The sequence below is a fragment of the Aspergillus flavus genome, chromosome 4 (assembly GCF_009017415.1).
Source record: "Aspergillus flavus chromosome 4, complete sequence".
Classification (NCBI taxonomy): domain Eukaryota; kingdom Fungi; phylum Ascomycota; class Eurotiomycetes; order Eurotiales; family Aspergillaceae; genus Aspergillus; species Aspergillus flavus.
In genome coordinates, this window is record NC_092405.1 from 4700407 (window position 1) to 4727265 (window position 26859).

The 26859-nt window shown below is 49.7% G+C and overlaps 9 protein-coding genes across 9 annotated transcripts; 2 read left to right on the plus strand and 7 right to left on the minus strand.

The window, feature by feature from the left end:
* Positions 1-1515: 1515 nt before the first annotated feature.
* Positions 1516-3689, plus strand: F9C07_2284182 (putative efflux pump antibiotic resistance protein). The gene is made up of 4 exons (XM_041292535.2): positions 1516-1798; positions 1874-2211; positions 2278-2737; positions 2795-3689. The coding sequence occupies exons 1-4, from the start codon at positions 1616-1618 to the stop codon at positions 3500-3502; spliced, it is 1689 nt and encodes a 562-aa protein (XP_041146983.1). The 5' UTR covers positions 1516-1615; the 3' UTR covers positions 3503-3689.
* Positions 3690-5547, minus strand: F9C07_2160743 (uncharacterized protein). The gene is made up of 3 exons (XM_041292513.2): positions 5370-5547; positions 4277-5307; positions 3690-4213 (listed from the first exon to the last, which is right to left on the minus strand). Exons 1-3 carry the CDS (start codon positions 5471-5473, stop codon positions 3945-3947), a joined length of 1404 nt encoding a protein of 467 aa, XP_041146984.1. The 5' UTR covers positions 5474-5547; the 3' UTR covers positions 3690-3944.
* On the minus strand, positions 5548-12817 carry F9C07_2222146 (glycosyl hydrolase family 3 N terminal domain-containing protein; the record flags this gene model as incomplete). Its single annotated transcript, XM_071509734.1, has 5 exons — positions 5548-6015; positions 6066-6969; positions 7026-8753; positions 8798-10866; positions 12764-12817. The coding sequence occupies 3 exons, from the start codon at positions 12815-12817 to the stop codon at positions 8351-8353; spliced, it is 2526 nt and encodes an 841-aa protein (XP_071366763.1). The 3' UTR covers positions 5548-6015; positions 6066-6969; positions 7026-8350.
* On the minus strand, positions 5700-8081 carry F9C07_1604237 (general substrate transporter). Its single transcript, XM_071508247.1, has 7 exons — positions 7603-8081; positions 7335-7553; positions 7026-7287; positions 6700-6969; positions 6344-6651; positions 6066-6296; positions 5700-6015 (listed from the first exon to the last, which is right to left on the minus strand). The coding sequence occupies exons 1-7, from the start codon at positions 7811-7813 to the stop codon at positions 5927-5929; spliced, it is 1590 nt and encodes a 529-aa protein (XP_071366762.1). The 5' UTR covers positions 7814-8081; the 3' UTR covers positions 5700-5926.
* Positions 12818-15425: 2608 nt separating the features above from the next.
* On the minus strand, positions 15426-18612 carry F9C07_2067979 (fungal-specific transcription factor domain-containing protein; the record flags this gene model as incomplete). Its single annotated transcript, XM_071508730.1, has 7 exons — positions 15426-15906; positions 15999-16026; positions 16135-16185; positions 16249-16813; positions 16864-17730; positions 17759-18470; positions 18527-18612. 7 exons carry the CDS (start codon positions 18610-18612, stop codon positions 15426-15428), a joined length of 2790 nt encoding a protein of 929 aa, XP_071366764.1.
* Positions 18613-19383: 771 nt separating this feature from the next.
* F9C07_10142 (putative MFS transporter) lies at positions 19384-21007 on the minus strand (the record flags this gene model as incomplete). The annotated part of the gene is made up of 3 exons (XM_041292519.2): positions 19384-20527; positions 20583-20719; positions 20771-21007. The coding sequence occupies 3 exons, from the start codon at positions 21005-21007 to the stop codon at positions 19384-19386; spliced, it is 1518 nt and encodes a 505-aa protein (XP_041146990.2).
* Positions 21008-21796: 789 nt separating this feature from the next.
* On the minus strand, positions 21797-22851 carry F9C07_2067322 (phenylacetaldoxime dehydratase family protein; the record flags this gene model as incomplete). The annotated part of the gene is made up of 2 exons (XM_041286162.1): positions 21797-22738; positions 22810-22851. The coding sequence occupies 2 exons, from the start codon at positions 22849-22851 to the stop codon at positions 21797-21799; spliced, it is 984 nt and encodes a 327-aa protein (XP_041146991.1).
* Positions 22852-23452: 601 nt separating this feature from the next.
* On the plus strand, positions 23453-24565 carry F9C07_10140 (carbon-nitrogen hydrolase; the record flags this gene model as incomplete). The annotated part of the gene is made up of 1 exon (XM_041286174.1): positions 23453-24565. One exon carries the CDS (start codon positions 23453-23455, stop codon positions 24563-24565), a length of 1113 nt encoding a protein of 370 aa, XP_041146992.1.
* A 212-nt stretch (positions 24566-24777) lies between these two features.
* Positions 24778-26477, minus strand: F9C07_2107334 (fungal-specific transcription factor domain-containing protein; the record flags this gene model as incomplete). The annotated part of the gene is made up of 4 exons (XM_041292520.1): positions 24778-25258; positions 25311-25713; positions 25765-26382; positions 26450-26477. The coding sequence occupies 4 exons, from the start codon at positions 26475-26477 to the stop codon at positions 24778-24780; spliced, it is 1530 nt and encodes a 509-aa protein (XP_041146993.1).
* Between the last annotated feature and the right edge of the window lie 382 nt (positions 26478-26859).

A 26859-nucleotide genomic window follows, 5' to 3' on the forward strand; every position in this document is an offset into this window, starting at 1 on the left:
TCTAAACCTTATAATGTACCCAAAGGATCATCCTCTGGCGGAGCTCAGAGCATAGATAAGAGACCTAGATATATTCGTTCGGTAATAGATACAACCGCCAAGCAACCATGTGGTATTCAAGTGGGCAAGCCAAGCATTTGAAAACGAAATTATTACGTTAACCGTTGCCAAGGTACTCGATCTCCCAAAAGCAGCACAGGTAAACGACAATGTAAATCACCCTAAGCCTAAATGCTCTTGTCATATGGCTGGCTAGTTGTCTGATCTCTAGACTTGCATCGGCCCGTCGCGAATCCTGATTCTCTCATGGCGAGAGAGCGGCAGCGTTGCCAAATATTCTGGCAATCAGACCATTTGGCAAATCAGTGTGCTTATTACGAGCACGAGCCATAACTAGACCTTTCTTGCTCCATCCTATCGTCTGCGCAATGACATGTATGTGGATCTTTACGGAGTATTTCATTCTGTTGCCCTACTTTGTGTCCCCACCCGAGTGTATGGGCAGTCCACTATGAAGGTTAGGCTATTTTGACATTGTATACCTTAGAATCCACTTACCTTTGCTATTATTATCGAGTCGATAAGAGTGAAAAGTCGAGCCATCCGACAGTATACTATAGATTGGTGTTGGCACCATCTTGCCTGGCTGGCGTGGTGGACCATGCCCAAATGCATCTATTAGGCAAGATCGGCAATCCCTTCCACAGAAGGATTCTTACATACTCATGCAATCGAGCACCTGCGCCTCACTTATCATCTTGGGACGAGCCTACATACCAAGTCTGTTGTTCCGCTTGGATGCTTCGCCTCGTGAAGCCGAAGATAATGATCGAAAAGTATTGGAGGGCAAGGAAGCGAATAAAAGTGAGAAAGGTAAAAGAGACATCGTAGCCAGATGTAGGTCCATTAGGGAAATCTCTTGAAGAAGGGCGCGGTGAAGATCAGACTCTTAGCTATGAGTGCCATTGATACCTCGCCACTCTACGTTAAGTCGGTGACCTCCTGTGACCATTCTAGGCAATGCTGCCAGCACAATGTCCCTGTCCGGGGATCCAAAAAACACAGTTACAATACCATTATTTTGAACCTTCGGGTGAGGCGCTGTCATGGATCCTTGAGTAAGAGATAGCGAAGGGACAATACTCAGCTTTATGTACTAACTAAACCCCTTCAGGTGACATACAGTGATGCCGCCTAATCAGCAAGGTAGAAGGAAATATGCCACTGAGCCAGGAATGTCCAGGACGATGGTTACATAGGCGCAGTTAGAATTGTGTTGGCACGGGTGACGTGGGTGCCTCGACCTACAACGTTTAGTACGGCAACAATGCTAACCATAATCGGTGGGAAGGGCAAAGTTCAGCAAAGGAATAAAGAATGATAAAAGCAGCTATGGTGGTTGATTATGCACACAGAGGTCTGGACCCGTCGGAATCTGTCATACGCCGAGGCAAGATCGCATTGGTAATCACGATGGGTCCCTCGTATTGACTCTCCGTACCCCAGAAAGGGACAGCCCTACTCAAAAGTATTTCTTTCGCTTAGGTCTACATATGGTGAGGTTTGCCTCGATGCAATCTACCAGTAGAGCCTCAATGTTACACGATCACACAAGATGACTGACGACGGAATTGAGCTCTCGCCGACTAGGCAGTGCTCCGCTGATATTATGCCAATGGGAAATCCTTCACAAAGCTGTGATAACTATACAGCTGTCCAACAAGCTGTGAGCAGCTTGGATGGACTGGAAGGAGAGCGTGGAAAGGTGCAGGTGCTTGCCATCATGGTGGCTCTCTGCGTAAGGTCCCTGCTTCTGTTGCATGTCATGCTATTGTGCAGTACGGATTGGGTCGCTGACACTCCAGCTTTGTAGTTATCCCTTTTTATCGCTGCCTTAGATCAAACGATTGTCTCTACCTCTCTACCAACGATTTCCTCGCGGTTACATTCGGCAAGTGGCTATACATGGGTTGGAGGAGCATACCTCCTGGCCAGTGCGGCAGCTGCTCCCATCTGGGCAAAGCTATCTGATATCTGGGGGCGCAAGCCCATCCTTCTTGTTGCTGTTCTTTGGTTCATGTTCAGCTCTATTGTGTGCGCCGCCGCAGTAAACATGAGGATGTTAATTGCTGGTCGAGCACTACAAGGTATAGCAGGTGGTGGTCTCTTGCAACTGGTCATGATTGTTGTGTCCGATTTGTTCAGTGTCCGGTCAGCACCAACCCCTTGTTATCATGATATATTTTCTGACAAGTGAAACTCGCTAACTGCTTTCAGGTCACGAAGTCTGTATATGGGCATTCTTGAGTTTATGTGGACTATTTCCGGTGGCCTCGGACCAATTCTTGGTGGTGTATTCTCGGAATACCTCTCTTGGCGATGGAACTTCTGGATAAATCTTCCTATCTGCGGATTGGCATTTATATTGCTCTTCTTTTACTTGAATGTCCACAACCCGAAAACCAGGGTAACTGACGGGTTGAAAGCAATTGATTGGCTGGGAAGTCTGTCTATCATAGGCTTTACCCTGATGGTACTCCTGGGTCTTAATTTTGGGGGGGAAACGTTTGCCTGGAACTCGCCTCAAGTGATTTGTCTGATTGTCTTCGGGTCTCTTTTCTCGATTATATTCTTCTGCGGGGAGAAATATGTCGCCAAATACCCTCTGATGCCCCTCAAAATGCTGAAACATCGATCAAATATTGCTGTATCGCTGGTTACATTATTCCATGGTGCGGTGAGTTACCTGTGGACTAACACCTTCGGTATGAAACACCAGATCTGACAGTGCTAGGTATTCATCGCTTGTGAGTATTGGCTACCACTATACTTCCAGTCAGCCAAGCAAGCCAGCCCGATGCGCTCAGGGCTGATGGTCCTTCCCCTGGTTCTGGCCGAAGGGGTCTTCAGCGGGATTTCTGGCTGGTTAATCCATCGGACAGGCAAATATGCAGAACAAATCTGGATAGGGACTGTCCTTCTTACCCTCGGGACCGGCCTATTTATTCGGCTCAATCCAACCTCCCCTCTAGTAGAACTAATTATATTCCAGGTGATTGGCGGAGCAGGGTCGGCGATCTTATTTGCGCCCCCTCTGATTGCGTTGCAAGCAATGGTCGCCCAAGATGACACAGCAAGTGCCACGGCCATGCTAGGCTTCATTCGCACTATCGCCATGTCAGTCTCGATTGTAGTTGGTGGGGTGGTCTTTCAAAATAGCATGGCAGGAGAGCGAAGCAGGTTAGAAGCAGCAGGACTGATGGATGAGATTGTTGAAGAGTTAACTGGCGCTTCTGCCGCTGCCAGCACGGAGGTAATCAAGACCCTCAATGATCCCTCCAAGATTCGAACTGTCGCAGGTGCATTCTCATCCAGTTTACAAAACATGTGGATTATGTACACCTGCATGGCTGGTGTTGCTGTTCTTGCGAGCGCGTTCATTGTGAATCAGCCTCTAAGTGAGGAGCATACAGAAACGAGGACAGGTCTCAAGGAAGAGTAGGCTGGGTGTTACATGAACATTTCAGAAGTTTCAACATCAGAAGATGAGCACGGTTTGCATACGATCACTTGGGAAAAATATCGTAAAGGCAATGAGTGGCTGAATTTGGGTCCAAATGGACGAACCCGTTACTCTGTACAGTACATCTCTTTACACGAATTCATCACTCCACTCTTATACCTCGCTGTATCCTGAGTAGCTGCTAGTAGCTCAAGAGAGCTTCCATATGTATCTGAAGCGCGACATGCCTAAGGGCTTGCTAGTCAATATCAAGGCCGCCATGGCCCCTAAGAACCTTGAATCTTGCGACACTTCTGCAACGTCGGGCACCTGAAGAACCCACATTTCCTATATGATATGGGGCCTATTATATGCTACCTCCTCAAATACATTCTTTCAGCACCGTAATGTACTATGGTTTTGTCACGTCATCGTTACCATCCTAAAGCTCATGGTCAAATACACCACGTTGTTTAGGTGTATTGCGACATATCCCAGGAGACATTGCAACTAAAGCACCACGTGCTGCCCCAAACGCGGCCAGCGAGAAGGATTCACGTAGTGTACCTCCGATAATCTCGATGTGGTCCCCAAGGCCCTCGCGAGCTGCTTGCGCCAATAGATGACCATCAGGGCCGGTAGTCAAAATCACAACTCGGTCGACGACTTCGGGTATAATATCGTCAGGCGAGGCATCAGGTAAACGGCGGACTAGCCTTCTATTAGCTTTTATGCTTCAGGTTGTAAGGGTGAACGCAAGGGGCAAAAGCTCACATCTCAAAACAGCAAGGTATGTTCTCAGGTTAGTAGCGACTACCTCAACGAAACGCCTCTCGGCAGCATGTACGTCCTCCCATGATAGAACAGCCTGGGATTGTCCAGAGCCCCACTTCGTTAGGTCAAGAGGATACTCATCAAAGTGGTGATCTTGGTCATTCTCAGAACCCAGGAGCTGGGAATCAAGATTATCCCGGATCAAGGTTCGAGCCTGTCTCACAGGGCCATAGAGCGCGGGTTTAGAAGTCCCAATTGCGATCTCTATACTGAGGTCCTCCACGCGATCAACGAGTCGGTCCGTAATATAGCTATCGATCATTGTGCTGCCCATATGTAAAGCAGGGAAATATTGATGAATGCGCTCCCGCTCACTTTTCCCTGCGTCAGCCCCGGCACTAACATCGAGATAAAACATTCCATGATCTATGACTGCATATCGTAGACCAGGAGGATTCGCTATGGTGGACGTAGAGACAAAAGTCGCCACAGTCGTTCTAGAAACAGGTGTGAGAGCCGACCTGATTCCTGCCTTCCGACTTGCGTCCACCACCATCTCCCGGAGGGTCTGGTTAAAGAACTCAGGCACTGCGATGACAGCATAGTTGAGGTCAACATCACTGTCTGTAGCAGCTTTCTGCTTCAGCTGTCGCAGCATGTCAACTAACCCTGCTTTCACATCGACCAAACGCAGTTCCTCCTTATACCCAGGATTGACAAGCCTTCGCGTGTACGAGACTGCCTGGAGTACAGTACGGAATCCGGTACGAGCAAATGACAGCATCTGGGAGTTCTGCAGCGCTGGTTTGTCAAGAAACGAGCTCAGTTCAGTCGTCCACTGTTGGATGAGATTAGAAAAATGTCCTTTCAGGGTCCATTGCGCGGGTTTGCGCCATGGACGCATAATATCATGCCGGTCTGCGTACTCCATCCGGAGCAGTAACATATGACGAACATAGATATCCTCAGGTCCGGGCGCGATCGCAGCGATCACCGAAACATTATCGGACGTGTGCGCATACGCAGCAGTACTATGGACTAATTAGCCAACGATTAAACGAAGATCATCAATCCACGGAAGCGGATGACAGACAGTAACTCGGGGCCCAGATCAATTCCGATCGGTTGGGGGCCTCGCGCATCCGCAGCCAGAAAAAGCCCTAGTCCAAGACCGAGGATCCAGAGATTGAAGATCATATTTCACTCACGAACCATGTTCTCCTAAAAATCAGAGGAACGGTGATTTGTTATATCTCCACTGCTAAAATACACTGAACACGAATTTTTCATGAGCCCACTTCAGCGCGTTTTCGGATCTGGACCATTATAGGCCCCGTATTTCGGTAATTTCCGCTTCAAGGCTAGCCCTTATGAGAATGGCTTCTATGCATGGATAACTTCGGTTATCCTATTGGAAAAGGCCCGGTACATCCGCGACTTAGCATTTTCATGCACATCTGCATTTAACAAACATACACCTCACCTTAACTTACGAACCTAAGCCAAGAAGAGGAAGAAGCTAGCGAAAGAAAGGAAAAATAACGTTCCAACAAGTTCGATACAGGACTAGACCTCGTGGGTATGAAAAGTCACATCAGATAGCACTGGACTGTAAAGACAATTTCATAAGGTATCAATATAGAAAAGCACCTAAGCCTGGCCTCCCGTCTTCCCATCCACTTCGATCTGCTTGTGCACTGCAGCAGCCACTTCATTGGCTTTTTCTTTGCCCTCGAACACTAGGAATTTCGGTTAGCCCAAGCACAGGCTACTGACGGGAACAACTTACTAAACGACAGCTCCTCCAATGTCCTTCCAGACGTTTCCGGGAAAAGGAAGTAGATAAATACCAACTCGAAGGCCAGCCAACAGCAGTAAACCAGGAGCCATCGCCAGCTGATTCTGTCCAACCCGACGGGATTGACATATGTAGCGAAGAATGCCGACCCGCGGCCATAAAACTGGAACCAGGAGAGGCCACGAGAGCGACCGAAGTAAGGGAAGATTTCAATCAGGTAAGCTGCATCGTCAGCGAATAGTCCAGCAGAATATCTGTTGGGGACCTACTGTAAGTCAAAGCATTGTAGCCTAGGTTGTATGCCGGGGAATAGGCAAAGATGAAGAAGATAGTCAGGATTGCGGCCGCCCTGACCTCTGTTGTCATGAACCGCTCCATGGAAATAGTCCAGCCAATGTACACGCAAAGCAACGATGTCGCACAGGTTAAATACATCGTTCGCCGCTTGAACAGAGGCGCCGTAAGAGCTAAGGCGGTTCCAGAGACCAACCCCCAGCAAGCAATACCGATGTTGATCTTGGACTTGGTCACACTGTCGGTGATGCCGACCATATCCAGCAAGTCGCTGAGATAGTACCTACGCATCGTCAGCGCCGATCGCTATATCACAGGGAACGAGACATACGAAATCAAGGTATTTCCGGACCATTGGGTAAACAATCCCAAAAACGCGGAGATGAGCAGCCGACGCCGCATCCCCGCGGTGCGGAACATGTCCCACCAGCTTTGTTTCGCCTCTTCGAGCTCGAGCTTGATGGTCCGTTCAATCTGGGCAATCTCCGCGCGCACGATAACGGAGTTACGGTCTCCCTCGGCATGGTATTTGGCCAGAATGCCGAAGGCTTCTTCGTGTCGGTCTTTGCTGATCAAATATCGAGGGCTCTCTGGCAGAAAGCTATATACGTTAGGGTGATGTTACCAGTATGAGATTCGGTGTGGCCTTGCACATACAAAACAAAGACCACCTGGACCATAGCAGGAGCCAGCTGCAACAGTGAAGGGATTCTCCACGCCCAGTTGCTTGCGATAGTCACCGTGCCCAGGCCGACGGCAGCAGCCACGATTTGACCAATGAAATAGGACGAGTTAAACAAGGACGTGAGGATTGGTCGTTCCTTGGGATAACCGAGCTCACCGATGAGGCAAGAACCAGCCACGATGCAATATGGAATCCCAAATCCAAGTAACATGCGAGCTACTATATACATTCCGACTATTCCAATTAGCACGCGGTGCCTTCGATGGTAAAAAGATAGTTACCTCCGTTTGAGAACCCTTGTAGTAGCGCACCCACCAAGCTGATGCAAGACCCGAACATAACCGTCCATCTCCTTCCAAAACGTTGATTAACCCAGGGGACAAATGGCAGAGAAAGGATAGCTCCAAGGGAATATGCCGCTCCTAGAAAGCCTTTGAGATTCGGTTCGACCTCGTACTCGGGCATACCATCCACGGTATCACCCGTTAGTCTCCCGAAATCTATGTATCTTATCAGAAAATGATTCTTCTATGCAGGGAAGACACTAACATTTATTCCAGGTATACACGATCTGCACTGTGTTGATGATCTGTGAGTCAAACCCCGAGGTGATCTCAATGCCCATGCATGCAGGGAAGAGGATCAAGTACAATCGTCTCAGGTTGGGCTTCTTGTACCATGGGGTCCGGTCCTCAGCCAGCAAGTTGGCCAGGACAGGGTCTGACACGTCCTCTTCTCGTTGCTTTCCTACTGCAACCATGTTGACCGCTTACGGGGTACTTGACCTTTGATATTGAGAGTAATCGGGACGCAGATCATCTTTATATCCCTACTATACCAATACAACACTGGCCAAGACAAGCCAAGAAAGACTCTTACCGCATACGAGACGGACATTACCACAGCTGGTGGCCTTACATACACTTATTTGCGGTTGGCCAGTGGGGGAGAAAGACCCTTGAATAAAGACCTCGCAACCGAGGCCGCTAAATGGCAAGCACACGGGAGCTTGAGAGGATTCCACCAATCGCTCCGGTTATCTCAACATTTAAGCCGGAGAAATCTCCCTAACCGACTGCCAAGAGGGGCCTAAGGGCCTGGGGTATTCTAGACTAGGAGTGATCAGTAGTCGCGGTGGCTATCGTATACGAAGATATAATCACCTGCTTACCCCGGATTGTGTCAAAAGATAGGCTCGCTGGTGCCCCCACAGCATTAAGCTAAAGTCTGGGTAAATGAATTCAAATTATCCGGAGTGAATTCTCTTTGAGGCTAAGTTAGAGGTATAGATCACTGGTTATAAGCCAAGCCAATACCTCGTCCTGTCCACCCTGAATGTCCCCTTCGCCAAGATATTTTGACTTGATGTACCAATCAGAGCTTCGTAGATACCCTCTTCGCTTTTCCACATGCCTTCGATTTCATCCCAGAAGTTGGTGGCGTATTTATCCATGCGAATATGGGCCACTCTTTCTTCCCCGGGTTGCAAAAGAACCTTGGTAAATCCGTGCAACTCCTTGGTCGGGCGAGGTGTGGGAGAATGAGGAGCGGAGATATACAGTTGGAGGACTTGCGCTCCGGCTACTTTGCCAGTGTTCTTGATCTTTACGGCAGCAGTTGGCGGCTCCTCGGGTCTAAAGACTTCCTGGGAGAAGACCACATCCGGAGACACGGTAAATGTCGTATAGGAAAGACCATGCCTGCATCGTTAGTCATAATCCAACACCAAAGGACAAGCACATACCCAAATGGAAATAGCACCTCCCGGCCGACCTTCTCGTAGTATCGATATCCAACATAGACATCCTCGCCATACAGCACCCTTCCCCCCACGCTAGCGTAATTCAAATAGGCCGGGTTATGCTTCACATCCACCGGCCACGATAATGGCAGTTTTCCGGATGGATTGACGTCCCCAAATATCACATCCGCGATACCATGACCCGTCTCATTACCTCCATACCAGGCTTGAACAATCCCTCTCGCCCTATCAGCCCAGGGCATTGTCACCGGCGTCCCGGACTGGTTCACGATCACTGTTTTGTTTGCCGCAACATCCAGCACAGAGGTGATCAACGCATCAATCCCGGGAGGAAGATCCATATGCGACCGGTCAAACCCCTCAGATTCCCATTCATGATTCAGTCCGGTACAGAGAATAGTATAGTCCGCCTCTGCAGCTGCTTTAACAGCACTGCGCACCATCTCTGCGGAATCGACGTGTAAGCATGCTCCGAGGTGCGCTGCACCGCCACCAAAGTGTACCACACCAATCGCTTTCATGGGACTGGTATTCGCAGATCCATATTCGATCCGAATCTTGTATGTTTGTTCCGCGTTGAGAGTCTTCGATCCCAGTTCTTGCACCGTTCCTTTGCCGAAGAATGCCGTTCCTCGAGTTTGATGCGTGGTGTTGTCGACGACGAGTTCGTCATCGACGTACAATAAGCCGGTGCCAAAGACTGTGAGACCAAAGTCCCACACACCTGAAACATCGGGCGTAAAGTCACCGGTTAGTGTCGCATAGAATAGGCCTCTGTTGAGCTCCGGCGCATTGAAATCCATCAGTTGAAAGGCGGTCTTCGACATCCGCTGTGTGGCACGTAGAATACGCTCCGTCCCTACGGGCTCGTTGTAGAAATGCATGACGGCATTGGTAAGCAGCCGGTCGATCACAGGTAGCATTTTGTGCGCATAAGCACCCACCTCATAGAGAATCTCGGTGTGGGGAAGAGCTTCGCTCACAGCATCGTATAACGAAACAGTATAGTACGGTTCTAGCGAAGCGCTGCCACCGCCGGAGATCGCTGGAGTACGCACATGTGAGCCTACCAGGGCAATCTTCTTAATGGTCTTTGGCAAGGGCAATATATCGTTCTGATTTTTCAAAAGCACGATACTGTTGGCACACAAGTTTCGGTTCAGCGCCCGATCTTCTGGATAGTCCCTTCCAGTTTCCACAGCGGATACGGGTGCTCTGCTTGCTTGCTGAACAAACTCAAGTACCTTTCGTGCGCGACTATCAATGGTGGACTCCTTGATCAGCCTTGCCTGCAGGGCTGATTCCACATATCGGCCTCGATACCGCGACGGGCCTGGCATTTCCAAATCCAATCCAGCATTCATCGAGTCAATCGTGGTGTAAGTTCCCAGCCAGTCACTCATGATAAGCGGATTCCACTTCCATTCCTGACGGACCATATCCAACATCTCCTTACTCTCCACGACGTGCTTCCCGTTGATCTTGTTGTAGGACGTCATCAGTGCCCCCGGACCTGCGTCACGGGCTACGATCTGAAAAGGTCGCAGGTAGATCTCTCTCAACGCACGCTGGGTGACAAGAACATCCACAGCCCTCCGCTCATGCTCCTGGTCATTACCCACAAAATGTTTTACCGCAGAGATGACCCCGGTGCTCTCACAGCCTGTGATCATCGAGGCAGCCATTGCTCCGGCGAGATGCGGGTCCTCCGCGAAAGATTCAAATCCCCGGCCGCCCAACGGTGATCGGGGCATATTGATTGTTGGACCAAGCCAACAGTGCGCGCCCTTTGCCAGACATTCTTTTCCAATCAGAACTCCCACTTCGCGCAGTAGATTTTGGTCCCAAGTCGACGCCAAGGCGGTGCCACAGGGCAAACAGGCAGCCGGTACACCGGCGAAGAACTTCGTGCCTCTTATACCATTGGGACCATCGGTGGAACGAATTGAAGGCACGTTCAATTCGGGAATAGGGTGGGTATGCCAGAAATCGATGCCTGGCTTAGTTTTAGTGCTGACTCTTGGCCTAATGATCAGGACGGGTGAGGTAACCTGCGAGAAGAGCGATCTTGTCCTCCTGCGAGATGTGGGAGAGCACGTAATCTATGTCCAACGCCATTTCCGCATCTAGGTGTGCATTTCTGGGACTGAATCCGACTCGTTCGTTACGAGTACATCCAACGAACAAGCCGTATCAATAAATACGCAGGCGGCAGATCGACATCCTAGTGGATAACATGACGGCCCTCGCCCCGAGATTCCGTCGAGTGGGGACGGACTCCGCATGTCAGATTATCATTCATGGATAATTCGTGGGGGCTCAGTCTCAGAATGATTGACCCCGCATGTGGCATTAAAAAAGGTGCCCCATCGCGGTACGAGTAGACACCTTCATTGGGAGTTGGCTGCCAACTGCCAGTCACTGCGACGATGTTTATCCGGATCACGGGGTCCACCAAGGTTTCTTACCCTATACGGCTAGTGTCATTCCTATCTGGGTGATGCTCCCGGGGGCTCACCTTGGATCTATGAAGTTACCCTCCGCGAAAAGCCCTTAAACTGTATGTATTATCTAGATCCACAACCAGAAAACTCGCGAAATTTCAAGTAGTGTAGATATTTATCCCTGAGATACTCTAAGGGAGTTCGAGCCTTGGTCCTGGGGGATTTTCGTAAGCTTGCTGACCGCTGCCATTTCTTTGCACACAAATATATATCTTCCTATTATTCAGAGACGGCATGTTTTCAGGAACATGCTAACCCGAGCCTCAACCGATATTAGGAGCCTCAAGAGCTCTCGGAGAATTGATGAAAACATTGAATCCAATCTTGATTCTTAAGGTGATTTCAAAGAATTGTTAACAATGACAAGCTATATAGGAAATTGTTCCGGCCATGAGCAAGAGCAGTATATCGCGGACTAGAGTTCCTCCGGTTCCGCCAGGTTTATTTATCGCCAGACACAACATCAGTCTTGCCGCAAAACCACGCGAGATACCATCATAGAGACTTGACCCTGACATCACGCATTTCAACTAAAGGTAATACCATAGGCGATGACAGGGCGCATTGATGTACGCGACCAGGAACAGCCTGGAGAACTAACCGCAGCACTTTGCTCAAAATCTGAAACCTGTTAAGTCTCACGTTCCACATCGTTCATACGATACGCACAATGCAATACTCTGTCCCCCTCGCACACCATCGCAGCCGATCGCTCGACCCTAGAAGGCCTGTTTATGAATTACTAGAAGTGCCAGGTCTCCCGGATGGCCACCAGGATCGAGTGGACAATGGCCCCATCGCGCGTGCATCGTTGGCGGCGAAACTTGGTCCGGCCCGGGGTGGGGTGAGGGGCAGTTGAAGGTGATATCCACGATTGTCGCTGACGCTGATAGCATTGGATAAGTTACCTGGGACGGTGCTGGCAATGACATCTTGGTGACCAGAGGGCTACTATCCGCTTGAGACATAGCAGCACTGATCCCCATGATGACCGACGGCAAAGAAAAGCGCATTACCTCAACCCAGGTTTTGCTTCAGAAATGTTGATGGAATTACGAACGATGAGTGGGAAGTGAAGTGGCTGACGTGAATGGCTTGTGCTACACTTTGAGGGAGCTTGCCGGAGAATCTGAATAAGGGCCTTTTCTTTGGTTGGGTCTGTGAAGTGGAGACTAAGCCCTCGATCGCATTGAACGATGGGTAGGCAGCGATGCTACTAAGCTCAATCTATATGACTACGTAGGAGGATGTTTGTCTATATACAACAGATTTGTCCCATGGTCCGGGTCACAGGCAGTTAGGGAGGGAGTCAAGCATCCTCGATTCCACTCATCGGATCCGAGTCTTGCCACGTCACGAAACCACCAGTAAAGTCGGTTGCATATGTCTGCAGGATAAACTGAGCTGATACTTCTCTACCCTTACAGAGATTTTGGAATCATACAAGAGTAACTAAAATTGAGTGCTGTTTCAGTTCGGGCAGTGGATCGGGAGGCATCTCTTCTTCAGGTTCCTCTGTCAGGACTCTTTCCGGGACAAACAGCCGTGGTGTCAGGTTGAAGACAGGTGATTTGTCCGCGGAAGGCGAGAGCCTCTCTAGAAATCGGAGCGATTTCTCCAAAAGGCGAACAAGGGTCATCGAAACACCTCCGGAGGTATCCTTTGTCAGGATCGGGGAGTCGATGATACCTATTCGCTCATAGGTCTCACTGTCCTTGTCGGTACGTCTAACTAACAAACCGAACCGATGGTCCATGAACGGAGAAAACCCGTGGTTACCATCTGGAAGGCGGGCGAGGAAGAGTACAAACAACTGCTGCTGGAGTAATACTGGCTCAGGTGCCATATCAAATCCCGCCTGAAGGTAGAAAGTCTCATTTCCCACCTCCACTTCCACCACTTTATCAACGATCGAATTCTTCAGAGGCGGTAAGAGTTCATCGGAGAATGGAGGCCTATCGTCTGCAGGATAGAGACTTTTGACTGGCAAGAGTGGCGCGTGCAGCCGAAGATGCCCACTACTGACCGTGCCATATACATCAGGCCCGTCTTTCTCGACGTCGCAATCCTCGAAAGTTGCTAGTTGCTCGTAGTCTGCAATGCCACGCTTCCACCTACATCTCTCGATGAAATGGTATACAATAAATTGAACAGGCCCTTCGGCAGAGGCCCAAGACCATGATGGGGCACGATACGATGTTGGCTTCTTGAGTGGCTCATCGCGGTTCATTGCACACCACAGCAAACCTTCGATCAGTCCCTTCCTCCAGATCCCGGCAAGGTATGCATCCCTGGATGTCTGCGCTATTGCGTCTGCCACACCTGATAATGCTGGGAATCGGTCTGACTGGTGGGTGATTGAACGTTGGGTGTATTCCTCAATCATTTCATACCATCCTCGGTAATTGACTTCTGAGTCGCCGTCTGGGCGGGGGTCAAATATGGTTCTTTTGATCGATGCTGTTCCTCTAAGACGGTCTAGGTTATGGAGGTTACCTAGTCTCAGATCCCCATCCTCAGCCCGGCTGATGGCCCGACACTCCCAGAAGAGCTGTCTTGCACCATATAGTAGAATGCGCTGGGCGAGATACCGCTCCTGTAAGCACCAGGCTCTGCTCTGGAGTGGCTCTGACGAGACCGGATCTCGGCCAAATGTCCATCGCTCTCCTGCTGGAGGTAGTAGGGATAAAGCTAGACAGCTGGTACGTCCGTTAGGGAGAGATCGCACCCAGTCTATCGAACCCGAATGATCTCGAGGCCCAAGAAATCCTTGATCATCCGCATTTGAATTTGACGCTCCAATCACTACAAAGGCATCCATGTAGACTTTGGCCATTCTGCTAGCTTCGACCTCCCAGTCATGCTGATCATTCTGAACAATACAAAGTGTATCGATCCAGAGATACCGTATCCCAAGTCGACGTGTAATGAGAACCGCCTCCTGGAAGACTTGAGACATGTCCTCGATACGTACCTCTCGCTTGCGATCCTCCAGATTCTCAGTTGTTGTCGCGAATGGAATGCATTTTCCCCAACAGTGGCTCAAAGCAACGTAGCGAGCAGCGCGATCCACCTTATTCCGGTCATCTCGAAGGCATACCAACCCTGCGTCAAGCCCTACTGGGCTGACATCAATTACCCTAGTTGGGAGTAGTGGTGATTGCGCAGCGTCCGCACATTGCATCTGATGATCATTGATGCATGAGTCCATCCAAGTATTGATGACCGAATACGCCTGTTCACTGTCCGCTGATTGTGCGATAGTCCGGCCTAAGATCAATTCCGCCAATGGGTCGTCTAAGAAGCATTAAGATAGAGTCGAACTTTGGATGAACAGGGATTGATAAATTGCCATACCATGATCGGTCGCTACACGAAACTCCGCTTGAAGAGTCAGACCCCATGAGACCCCCGACGAAATTCTGACGGTAAGAATGGCGTTGGCCGTTCCACTGTGCCGTGATATGTCCCAGTCTCCCTCATCGTCTTCATCTGTCAAAGATGAGCGGAGTTGCAGCGACATGTCCATGGGGAAGTCCAGGTATCCTTCCATTTTGCGTAGGGGATCCTTCGCGTCCTTTTCCGTAGAGCTTGCCGGAGGGATTTCTCCACGTGCTTCTTGTTGTGCCGCTTCATATTCGAATGATCTCTCTAGGCCTTGGCGGACTAGCTTGCAAAACGCACAGTCTGACGACGACGACGACGCAGTCAATTCACTCAGAGATGAATACCACGGGATCTCCCACGACAATTGCGGTTCATTTGACTTCTTCCAGAGGGAATGGCCCTGTTGGAGAATGTCATGGAGAGGAATGGTCTTGCAGCGAGCACAGAGGGGATGCATGGTTGACAAGGAACGAACTGATTTGGGTGGGCAAGTTTACAAATCCTCGTATATGAAGTTTCACACTAACCCTATTTGTCCATCTTATCCGTCTTATCCTGCGCCGATCTCGAGCAAATTGATGAAAGAGGAGAGATTGTATGCCTCACAAAGATTAAACCTCAGAACACTATCACTGTACATGTTCCCTAAAGGCCCATTATTCCCTCTCAGACTGCCCCTTATAAGTCACAGATCCTGTACATGTCTCCTACCCCAACGCTCAGAAAACAAGCAACGCAGCCCGCCCAGTCATAACCGCCAAGATCACCGAAGAAACCACGAAGATGGAAAACCGGCTCATGATATGGTTGCTCGTAGAGTGCACCAGGCTGTGCACAACACGAATGGCCACATAGGACCATGCCAGGAGAATGTTCGTCTTGTCATCCTGGCCGGCCAGTGCCAATACGAGGGCTATCGCGTAAAACTGGGTTGGCTGTTCCATGAGATGGTTGTAATTGTCTGCCTTCCATCGGACACTAGCCGGCGTCATCGCATCGAGTTCGCGCTTCGTGATGGTATTTTTCATATTCATCTTGGAGTATATTGGGATCCGTGTCTTGTACATCCAGGCCTCCATGACGAAGGTCCAGATATTGAGGGCGACGACGGGTGCCAAGAGGGCAGATACCTGTCCGGTAGACATCTTTGGTTGGGAATTGGAGCAACGTGTATTGCAAGGAGAAGATGCGATTTGAATTCTAGCATCAGTAAGAAAAAGGTGTGGGCCGAGGAAACATTTATTTATAGTAATCATGGATTTAATTTATTATCCTCGGAATCAGTCAGTCACCTGATCCGCTGACGCGGAACGTTTCTGCCTTGCTATACGAGGTAAAACTAATCGAAAAAGTGTAGATGAGAGATGATTGCTTATCAGAGATATGTCCTTGAAAAAGGCGTATAGTGTGGATCGGCATTGGTATCACTAGGAATATAGCTTGCGATACTGAGAATTCCATAGCGAGGGAAGAAAACTCCTGCAAGAAGAAAGATTACTCAACCTTCGAGCCCTGGAGGCACATCGAACGGAAAGAGGTTACCAAAGTCTCCAAAACCAGTCGCAGCGAGAGAGTCAAATTCACCCCAGCTGGCCAGATCAGCGATATAAGACTCGGGGCTGATGCCTTGTAGAGATCCCACTTCGGACTCTTGCGGTCCTGCCGGAAATTGAAATGAACCCACAGGCTGTACCCCACGATAGGATACTTGCGCTGAGCCGGGAATGTCATCAAGCCTTTCGCTTGCTGCCGGGTATGCTTCAGCATCTTGAGAGCCAGCAATGTTCCTTAGCTGATCAAGCTCTTCGAGCCTTGATGTTGCATTCTCAGTGCCGCCCGGACCAGGCCTATTTGTGGGTGGCTGATCGATTGATTCCTGATTTCCGCGGATTGTGGCCTTGTGTGCCTCCTTGCGAAGCTCTTCCAAGACCATAACGTAGCGCTGGGAGAAAGAAGACTGGGATCCGCATGATGCCAGGTCATCTTGCCCCTGCTTTCCAGCCATATAGTACGCAAGGTCCGCATCAGTTGTGCTTTGGCGAGAGCGACTCCGGATGTAATGGACATAGAGTACGACGACGGCAGAGAATGCATAATAATGGGTGAACTGCAACACCTGTCAGCCTTTATTTGACACTGAACGTCTGGGTTTCTTACCCAGAAAGCTCGGTACATCCTTCCGGCTGTGGATAGATCACGGACAATGGAAACAACCTTCATGGCCGCTTCCAAGCAAGATTTAATATTCTGGTCAATCGTTCCCTGTAGCTTATCGTTCCGTCTGCTAGGCTCTTTGGTGAGGAGTGTGAAGCCCTTTAACAGAAACGGGCGATACAGCAAGATCTGTGCGTGATAAAAAGCGAGATTCAAGACAGTGTATTGTCGCTGATAGGTAACCTTCATGATGTTCACATTGGGAAGGTCGAGGAACCCAGTCAACTCCTTTCGCCATCGTGCCATTTCAGCACCGTATTTCGCTGCAGCTGAGGCTTGGACCGTCAGGCTTGACCGCTGAATGCCGTATAAGTCATGTAGCACGCCGCTGATAATTTTGGATAGCTTTGCGTGGTAGACAGGGGCCAACATGATACTTTGACAGCTAGAGGTTGGCGGAAGGATGGAGGTCAGCGTTATCTGCCTATCTTCGGCAACCTCAGGGTATTCTTGGTCAATCTCATCATCATGGAAAATGCGGGGACGGCCCAAAGCCGCACTGAGATAATTGTCCAAGCTATATGCACACCAAAAAACTCTCTTCGAGCACTCCTGTTCGATAAGGTTGACTGTATTCGGATGCTCCCGTCGACGTTTCCGATGTAGACCGATGGCGATAGCGAGACGAGCTGTCGTACCGAAGAGGCTCCAACAGTGATTAATCCGAGACTGCGACAGAAGATAGAAGCACTGAGCCAGACGTGCCTGCACACTGGTGACACGAACGGGTCCAGTCTCCGCTGCTAGATGGTGCTCTGACGCACCAAAGTAGACCGCACTGTTGCATAAAGAAGAGGGATCAGAGCCGTACTCAAAAGGCAGGGCAGAGGAAAAACACTGGGCTGGTAACAGACCTCATGTGTGAATCTTCCAAGTTACTACTGGACTCTGGCTGATATTGTGATGCTTGTGCGAAAACCATGAGGAGCAATGCCCTGATCTCCCGATCCCCAGGGCCAAGAGAGTGAGGCACCCGGAGACAGTTGTAAAATTCTTCAAGCCAGGATTCCACCTGCTGCTGGTGGAGGAACCGATGCGTGGGAAATGCAAAGTCAAAGTATCTATGGACTAACTCTTTAGCCTCATTCTTGCTGGGGAGAAGTAGGAAGGAAGGGTCCGATTTTGGTAAAGGAGCATCGCCAAAACTAAAAATGGGTGTATTCAACGGAAATGAGATACACTCATGGAGTCTCTTTTGGATACGAAGTAAGAATGAGACGCCTGAGGATGGCCCGACATAATGACCCTCCATGTCAGTTTGATGCGGCTCCGGGGAGTCTCGCGATGGCAGGTTACTGGCGTCTCCATCGACTCGAGACGATGAATGGCCTTCTATCACCTCTGTGTCCGGTGATGCAGGCATCCGATCTATATCGGGGGCCGATTTCTGTTGTATATGGTGTTCCGCGACATTGTCATTGCCCGTAGGTTTTTGGAGCGTCGGGATTGGTGGCAGCCTCCCTCTTGTATAACTTGTCGTATATTCGCAATCCTGACTAGAACGCTGACACAAGGAGCACGGAAGAGTGCCCGAGCAGCGTAGCTTCTTTCTATATTGCTACTCAGTTTTATGCAACCCGGATATCGTATCGAACTCGCAACGTACCTTTTGCAAGCGTCGCACGCCCTGGTGACACGGACGCGCTCTTTAACGCATCGGCGTTTCTTCGGACGAGTGCTAATCACCTCCATGGGAAAGTATGAAAGAAGTGCTATATCCGAATGAATGGAATAAAATATCTGGAAAGGAAAAGGAGCAGAGGTTCAATTACTGCACGGAAAAGGTAAGGTGATTTTCCGGACGGTCAACCCCGCAATGATACTCATGTCAAGCCCTAAACCGGTGGGAACTAGTAGTCTTGGAAGGAATGGGACGTCCAATTACCACTAATGGATTGATTATAGACGCTGTACTGGATACTTAGCACTAGGCCCAGCCATCGAGTCAAATCGGTAGTCTCATAGCATTCATACGCAAAGTATATGCTTTATCCGAGGAATAGAGCCAAGCGGACAAGAGAAACCAACTTTAACCTCGGTCACAGGTAAAACAGGAGTTAAACTTATGTTACAAATGCAATTGGGGCACTGTCATGGAGGACTATCACTGAGTATCGTTTCCGTGTCGGAAAAGCAAACCGGAAAAGCAAGAGGGGTTGACGTTTTCCGACCCTAACTCGCAACTGAGTTACTCAAGTCCAACGAGTTGACACAATATGTAGTACTGTAGCAAAGATCACTTGTACAGATTAAGGGCAGTGCATATAAGGCAAAAAGAGCAATGACAGAGAAGAAAGAAACAGTTCTCGCCAACGCGCTTGCGAAATTACATCTTTACTGAGAGGTCCGCCTTTCGGCTTGCTTTCAACTGTGTTGGTAATCCTTAATATGACATGTAAGTAGTATCTTCCTCAATATTATCATAAAAAAAGACACCGCCCACTGACTAATTCTGCTCTTACTTCAATAGGCATAGAGGTTGATTACCCCCGAGTCTACTTCCCGAAGCTTTCTGTTCTCTCGCGTCAAGATAATTCGCATGACCCAAGCTAGAATGACCACTCCGACCGAAAATCCGATACTGCAATACATTGCGAGGCCAAACCGTGGAGCGTCACTGTCAGGCCAAAGGTAAGGCGTGTAGACACTGGCCAAATTACCCAATGTATTGGTAATGGCAATTGCGACTGCCTTCTTCTCATCGGTTTGACCCAGCGTCGCAGCAGTCCATGCGATGTTGATATTATTCACCCCATAGGTGGCACCCACAAATAGGATCATGGCGAAATACCGCGCACCAATATTCAGGGTCCCGCAGGCAACCGCGAAACCAATAATCGCGAGGGCTTTCGAAACGGTAACATGCCAAGTACGTTCGTTGAAGTGTCCCGAGGACCATGACACTGCGACGGACGTGAACGTAGCGACGAGATATGGAGGGCAGGTGAGAACCAGTGTTATCGTGGAATTGAAGCCAAGAGTTTTCACCACGGTCGGCATGAAGTTCTTGAACCCGTTCGCCGACAGATGTAAATTGCACATCAAGGCAAAGATCCATGTGCGGTAATCCATACAGGCTTCGCGGAGGCCAACCCACGTGCTGGTGCCTTCTTCCCTCTGCGTAGTGTCTCGTTTGATCCGCTCATCAGCAAGTTGTCGCTCCTCAGGGGTGAGCCATGCCGTCGAGCGGGGTGCGTTTGGGAGTAGGAAGAAGGCGACAAGAGCGACCCCGACAGTTATTACCCCCTGGATGAGAAAAAGCCACTGCCACCCTGCAAGGCCGTGTTTCTTATCAAGACCAGCAAATACGCCGGCGGCTATCAGGCCTGAAAAGGCGCTGGCGAGCATGTTGCCAGTATAAAGAATAGCCATGCGAGTGGTCGCCTCTTTGCGAGTGTAGAACAAAGATATCATGAAAAGCGCTCCAGGGTAGAATGGTGCTTCGACGAAGCCGAGCAGAAGTCTACATACGAGCATGCTGTGGTAGTCTTTGACCAGACATGTGAGAGTAGAGACAATTGCCCAGGCCATCATAAACCCGGCCATAAACCAGGAAGGCCGGATTCGATTGAGAAGCATGTTGGAAGGTACTTGGCCAAGAAGGTATCTGGTCATCCGGGTCAGTATATGCTCCGTAGACGGAGTCATCACTGGGGTCATACCCAACAAAGAGAATGCTAATACATGTATTATACTCCGTCCCCTTTAATTTTAGGTCTTCAGAGAGACTGTTGAGCTTGCCATTTACCATGGCATTGCGGTCAAGAAAATTCAGGAAGTACATTAGCCAAAGGATCGGCTAGTGATCGTCAAAATGGTTCAATTTTCAGGAGTTTAGGGCGGACCAAACCATCATGTAGAGATCAATCTTCCTCACTAAAGCAATCTCCTTGGGGTCGACCTTAGCGAAGGAGCCAAATCTATCATATTGTGGGGCAGACGAAGACTTCTCAGGGTCCCCCAGGTACTCGACATGGTCGGTATCATTTTTCATAGAGCTATCATGAGGAGACGTGGTTGCCATTGCGATCGAACTTGCTTGGAGAAGACAGTCCTTGATTGACAATGCTAAGAGAGGACTGGGCATATCAACCAAAGGAGATGCCTCCTTTTATACCTGATTAGCTCGTAGGCTTGAGCTAAATACGTAGACTTCCATGTCCCCACATCTCCGCAACAAGATAATCCGGGGTAAAGCAGTCCAACACAATTGCCGACAAGAATGGTATGCCAAGCATGTTGCGGGGGAGCCCAACCGTAAGCGACGTACGTGAAGTCAAGCTGGAGGTCAATGTTCAACCTCCGATTGGATCTACAGATTGTTATCGGATATATCTGTCCATTTCCGACGCTCAATTGAACAAGCTTTCTTGATACCGGAAAACGTGCTGCCATTGCGGATGGATCACATACCTGATGTGTAGGGAACTGAGATTGTGTTGTAAGTTGGCGATGTTTCCAACGAAAGATCTGGTTTGATCATTGTGTTCAATGTACCAGAGTGGGTCGCATGACGCTGGGCCGACATACATGAATGTCATTAATGCATTTCACTTGATGCCTCCTAGAATACCGATGTCTTTATAGGGAATCCAAAGAGTTACATGACAATTTCGAGGAAAACGCCATAAACGCATCTACCTCACGCCATACATACGTTACCTCTATAGCCGGCATACGACAAGTTCACTTTGCTTGAACATGTTTTTCCGATTGATACCAATGCGTATAGAGCTTTACTTCTGGCATCATGAAACGCCCGGCGATGTGGAACCAGACCAGGTATGTCCAAAGAGGAAGAAAAAGGAAAGGTTTAATGGCCTATCTGTGGTCCAGCGTAGCGCTTACTTGCAGCGAAACCGCGATTTGCGTAGTTTTAATTTCTCGGACGTAAATCACTAACTTCGGTGAGGGATACACATTTTATCATGCCAGTGCCCGGCAAGCAATTGAGATATTCAAAATGTGCATCGCCGCGCCTTAGTACCGAGACCTCATGCCACGTCCGAAATTTTCGTCTATCCCCGAAAGTCTTCGCATGCCGAATGGCACCAGTATATATAGCCAGATGCGATGGGTGCTTCTTGGCCCAGGTTTCCAGGTCAGCAAGGCTTCTGAAGAATCCGGTCACACAGGACTCGTTTGACTGCCCTGACCATTCGGGCGAAGAGGTGGGAATGTTAGATAGGTATCTCAGTCCCATGGAACCCGTCTCGGCGGGGTTCTGCCATAAGTATGACAGGCCCTCTCGGAGAGTCGGTTCCAATTTGTCTTCATAAGAACGTTTCTCATCTTCGTCGCAATTGTTCCAGAACTGACCAGTCCGTATATGTACCACGTTATGGAAGTTGGTACCCGTGAGGTGCTTGCCCAAGGATGTCGACATAGCATCAGGAATTGCTGTTGCTGTGGGATTCTCATCCTGCTCAAAGAGCTCAAATGCCGAATCAGGAATTCGATCCCGAGCAGCGCCCCAGTATGCCGAGTATGAATGCGCTACGGTCTTTGTGCCCGGCAGTCGAGCCAGGCCAGGCAGATAGTCTGTCCCTGAGTAGTTTGTCTCCAGACGAGAAACGTGACTGACAAACCTCTCACACCAGAGACCCACTGTCGGCTGAATCGACTTATCGAGCTTTTGGTACAGTTGAGTGAGATTCAATCCTTTGATACCGTTCTCATACTTTGATTCCGTATCCCAGTAGCATGCAAAGACGAGTGAATCTGGGGTGTCGTCACCGTCAATCACCCGAAAACGCTCCACCGCAGCAGGCGCGTTGTCCTGGTCTGTAGCGAGCCACCGCTCGATCGCCGCGAGGCACTTCGTCAGCCCAATATCGAGTCCATGATGTCGTTGAACCCCAATATATGTAGTAAATACTCTGTCTATACCGTCTGCAAAGTGAGCATACCATCGAGGTATAGGGGGAACATGATTAGCTGGTCGGCGTAGAGGGAACCTTCTGGCAGGACAATTCATAACTGGCAGAGTTGGGGGGTTAATAATCGTCTGCGATGCAAAGGCTGTTCACCAAGGGATAAACGCTATTTTAGTAGTCCATAGGGTTACATCAAGGCCATTCATTTTGAATAGTGGAGCAACTGGGGCTGGTGACAAGACCTCAAGTCACGTAATGTCTAAATGTCACCATATTAGAGGCGGAAGGAAAGCGGAACGAGAGCGGAACGGACCGCAAAACCCGATTGGAGCCCGGACGTAGAGATGTTCCGAACCGAGGCCATAGATGTGGAGTCGTGACCCTCACAAGCCCCCATTATACATACAATCTTTGGTTAAAAGCATTCCTGGTTAGAATTATTACTGTGTGCTGTCCCCCCTTATCGGTATGGTGCTATGTAGAGGAGGATTTATATGTGTTGTGGATCGAGTAGAGTGCAAAGGAGAACCTCTTATGCTGCTCCGTTAAGTTTCTTGGCTTGGGGTAGGTTTGGGGAAGCATAAAGGTCTTTGTTATATATCTAGTAGCGCCCTCTGTCTCCTCGTTAGAACCAACTTTGAACACCGTCGATCGCAATGGCCACTCAGGTTCGACTTGCTGCCGCCCATGTCGCCCCCATCTTTCTCTCCGCTCATGAAACAACACAAAAAGCAATCCACTTGATCGAACAGGCTGCTAAAAACAAGGCAAACCTTATCGCGTTTCCGGAGTCTTTCATATCTGCATTTCCCATCTGGAGTGCCCTGCGCCCGCCGACCGAGAACCATGACCTCTTTCAGCGAATGGTCCGGGAATCCATCCACGCAGACGGGCAGGAGATACAGGCGGTCCGCGCGACTGCGAGAAAGTGCAACATCATAGTGAGCCTTGGCTTCTCGGAGAAGGCCCGCACAAGCAGTGCAACCTTATTCAACTCGAATATGATCATTGGAAACCGGGGGGATGTTCTCGTCCATCACCGGAAACTCGTGCCGACGTTCTTCGAGAAACTGACTTGGTCGCCTGGGGATGGCTATGGACTGCGGGTTGCGGATACAGAGTGTGGGAAGATTGGGGCCCTTATCTGTGGAGAGAACACCAATCCTCTGGCTCGATATGCTCTCATCGCCCAGGGCGAGCAGATCCATATCTCGACCTGGCCAGCCATATGGCCAACCCGGTTGCCATCGCAGCCTGTGGCGGAAAAACACAATCCACAGTCTGATGCAATGGGAAAATCAAATTATGACAATGTAGCGGCGAACAGAATCCGTGCGGCAGCCCATTGCTTCGAAGCGAAATGCTTCGGAGTTCTCTGCGCCGGGATGTTGGGACCCGATGCGATTGATATCGTTTCCTCTAGTTCATCCAGTGTTAAACAGTCCATGGAGCAATCCCAACGAGCCGCAACTATGTTCCTCAACCCGACTGGGGCACCCATACAGGGATTTGTGATAGATGAAGTTACATCGGCTCAGCATTCTGCCGATTTCCTACAAGCTCGGGAAGGCATACTGTACGCCGATGTTGATCTGACCGACTGTGTTGAGGGTAAGCAATACCACGATATCGCCGGTGGCTACCAGCGGATGGACGTCTTTGATCTCCAAGTAAATCGGACCCGTCAACAACCAGTCAGATTCACTGACACAGTTGACTTGCAGCCTGACCAGGTCCCGCACAAGGGATCAAAAGGCAGGCGGGACTAGCGGGCGTCGATCAGAATATGTTGTGCCTCCACTGCCACAGTCTTCATTGATTCGGTAAGACCAGGACCAAATACTACAGAATGATATACTACTGAGGAAGCCCGAAACCCGACCAGAGATTAAGAGGGATCTCAACCCACAATATGGATGGTTAGATATGCAAACCAAATTTGTACCTCCTAGTACCCACTGGCACAATGACATTTAATGATCTACATAATGAGCGTGGGAGTTAGCTGGATCAAATTCGACGTCCAGCGCCCGGAGCCCTGTTGTGCCCAGATCTCCGGTAAGGTCCGGACAGCTGCAACAATATTTTGAAACTTGGTCTTTGCGAAAACCTGGTTCATGCGTTCTGTGAAGAAGCGCCGGTGTTCTGGGTCAGTAGAATCGGCGGCGGCGATGAAACACACCCAAACAAGGGCATGCGCGCCTTGCTCATCAGGGTCAACGCGTGACACCAGCTGCTTCAAGCTCTCCAGTCGATCCCATAGGTCGTGGTTGGTAGTGGCTCGGAGGATATAAATTTGGGAAGCTTCGATAAAGGCCTGTCTGACCACCCAAAGAACCCTATTGTGCCTGGACTCGGGGGGTAGTTCATAGTCGGTCCAATCAAGGTAGTGGCTAGGGTGAAAGCCTAGGGCATTCATGCCTTGGGTTTCATTAAGCAACGGCTGTCCGAGAAATTGAAACCTGTACTCATCATTAGCGTCAACTCAAGGAATACAGGGCATTGCTGACTCACATGTGGGTTTGTTGTACAAGAAAGCGATAGGCGGGCGTCTCCTCCATTTGACAGAGGCTCGGCATCAGGGAGAGTAGTGTGCGCAGTAAATGAGAGTACTCGGGACTGCCTGTGATGGTTTCACCCACGAGTAGAACAATCAGGGTTGCCCACGTGCGAAGATTAACGATGCTGTCCGAGGATGCCTGTAAAGAATCGCGCCGAAGCCGGGAGATGATCGCTGCACGGCCAATTTCTGCTATGCCCTGAAAACCTGGATGTCGTAGAGCCAGATGCTGAGCCGCCACAGCTCGAATCGCCCCACGCAGGACTTCATCCTCGCATGCTAGAGGTAGGAAAATATCTCGGTAGCCATTGGAAACATTATCGAAGATGACCATGACTGGGGCTACTTGGCTGGCGACTAGCATGTATTAGCCACTTAGAGGTAGGACCCGGGAGAGGTGTAACTTACAATGCGAGAGGTACATTCGGTCTTCAGGACCCAATGAAGGAATCCATGGAATTATAGTGCTGCACAAGTCCGGAGCTCGCGACGACCAGTAATCACAACCCTTTCCTCCATCATTGTTGTACGAACCGGAGCATTCTTGCCATTCCACCTGGTCCTGCTGGGTTGTGGTGCCCTCGAAGTACCTGACTGACCCAACACGAGGTTTCTCACCTAGTGCATCTGGTGCTATTAAGGTTTCACTGGCACGAGGAACTGCGGATTTGCTTTGAGACTCAGAATCAAGCCAAGCCTGGCGATCCTTCACTTCTTGTACGGTCGGATATGTGCTAGCCTTTGTGGCTGCCGTTCTAGGTTTGCGCTTGTTACGATTTGGACCGTCGTCCTTCCATCGGATCTTCTGAGGCGTTGGAGCACCCGTGGGTGACTGATTATTGCAATGCGATTGAGGTGGCACTGTGGCCGGAATGGCACATCCTTTCAATTTCCCGCGCGTGGCTATGCCTGTGGAAAAGCGAAACCGACCGAGACCTGAGCATTCAATACCTTTTTTCTGGCACTTATAGCAGGTAGGATGGGCGCCGTCGCAGACAATCCGTCGCTTAGTACACTGAAAACACCCTGCAAGAGCACGTTAGCCGGTTGACTTTGAAGCCTCCCGAAAGGACTACGTTATCTGAAAGCGCACCTCGATTCTTAACACTTCTGGAGCTCATTTAGTCTGGGGTCACAGACTGGTATAGAACAAAAGGGCATTGTAGGAACGCTTGAATGAATGTTGCTGAATTGATTGCCGGTGGAGGTGTTTTTGCGGGGAAGTCCGACTTTTGTCTTGTTTGCCGTTAGTTGGAAGCTTATCTTATCAGCCCGGATCAAGGATGCTCCTATATCATCCATGTACGAGTATTTCGGGGAGTTCCAGACTCAGGTGGCTCGGAAGATGGTTCCTCCGGCCGCTAAGCGGTCCCATAATAGTTTAGGCCTAGCTAGTTTTAGATGGCCATAAGTTCCACAAGGAGCGACTATTCGACCGTTGAGATATTATACAAAAAGATCATCTGCGTTCTTTTACAAACACTATTAGCCAGTCTAATGGCA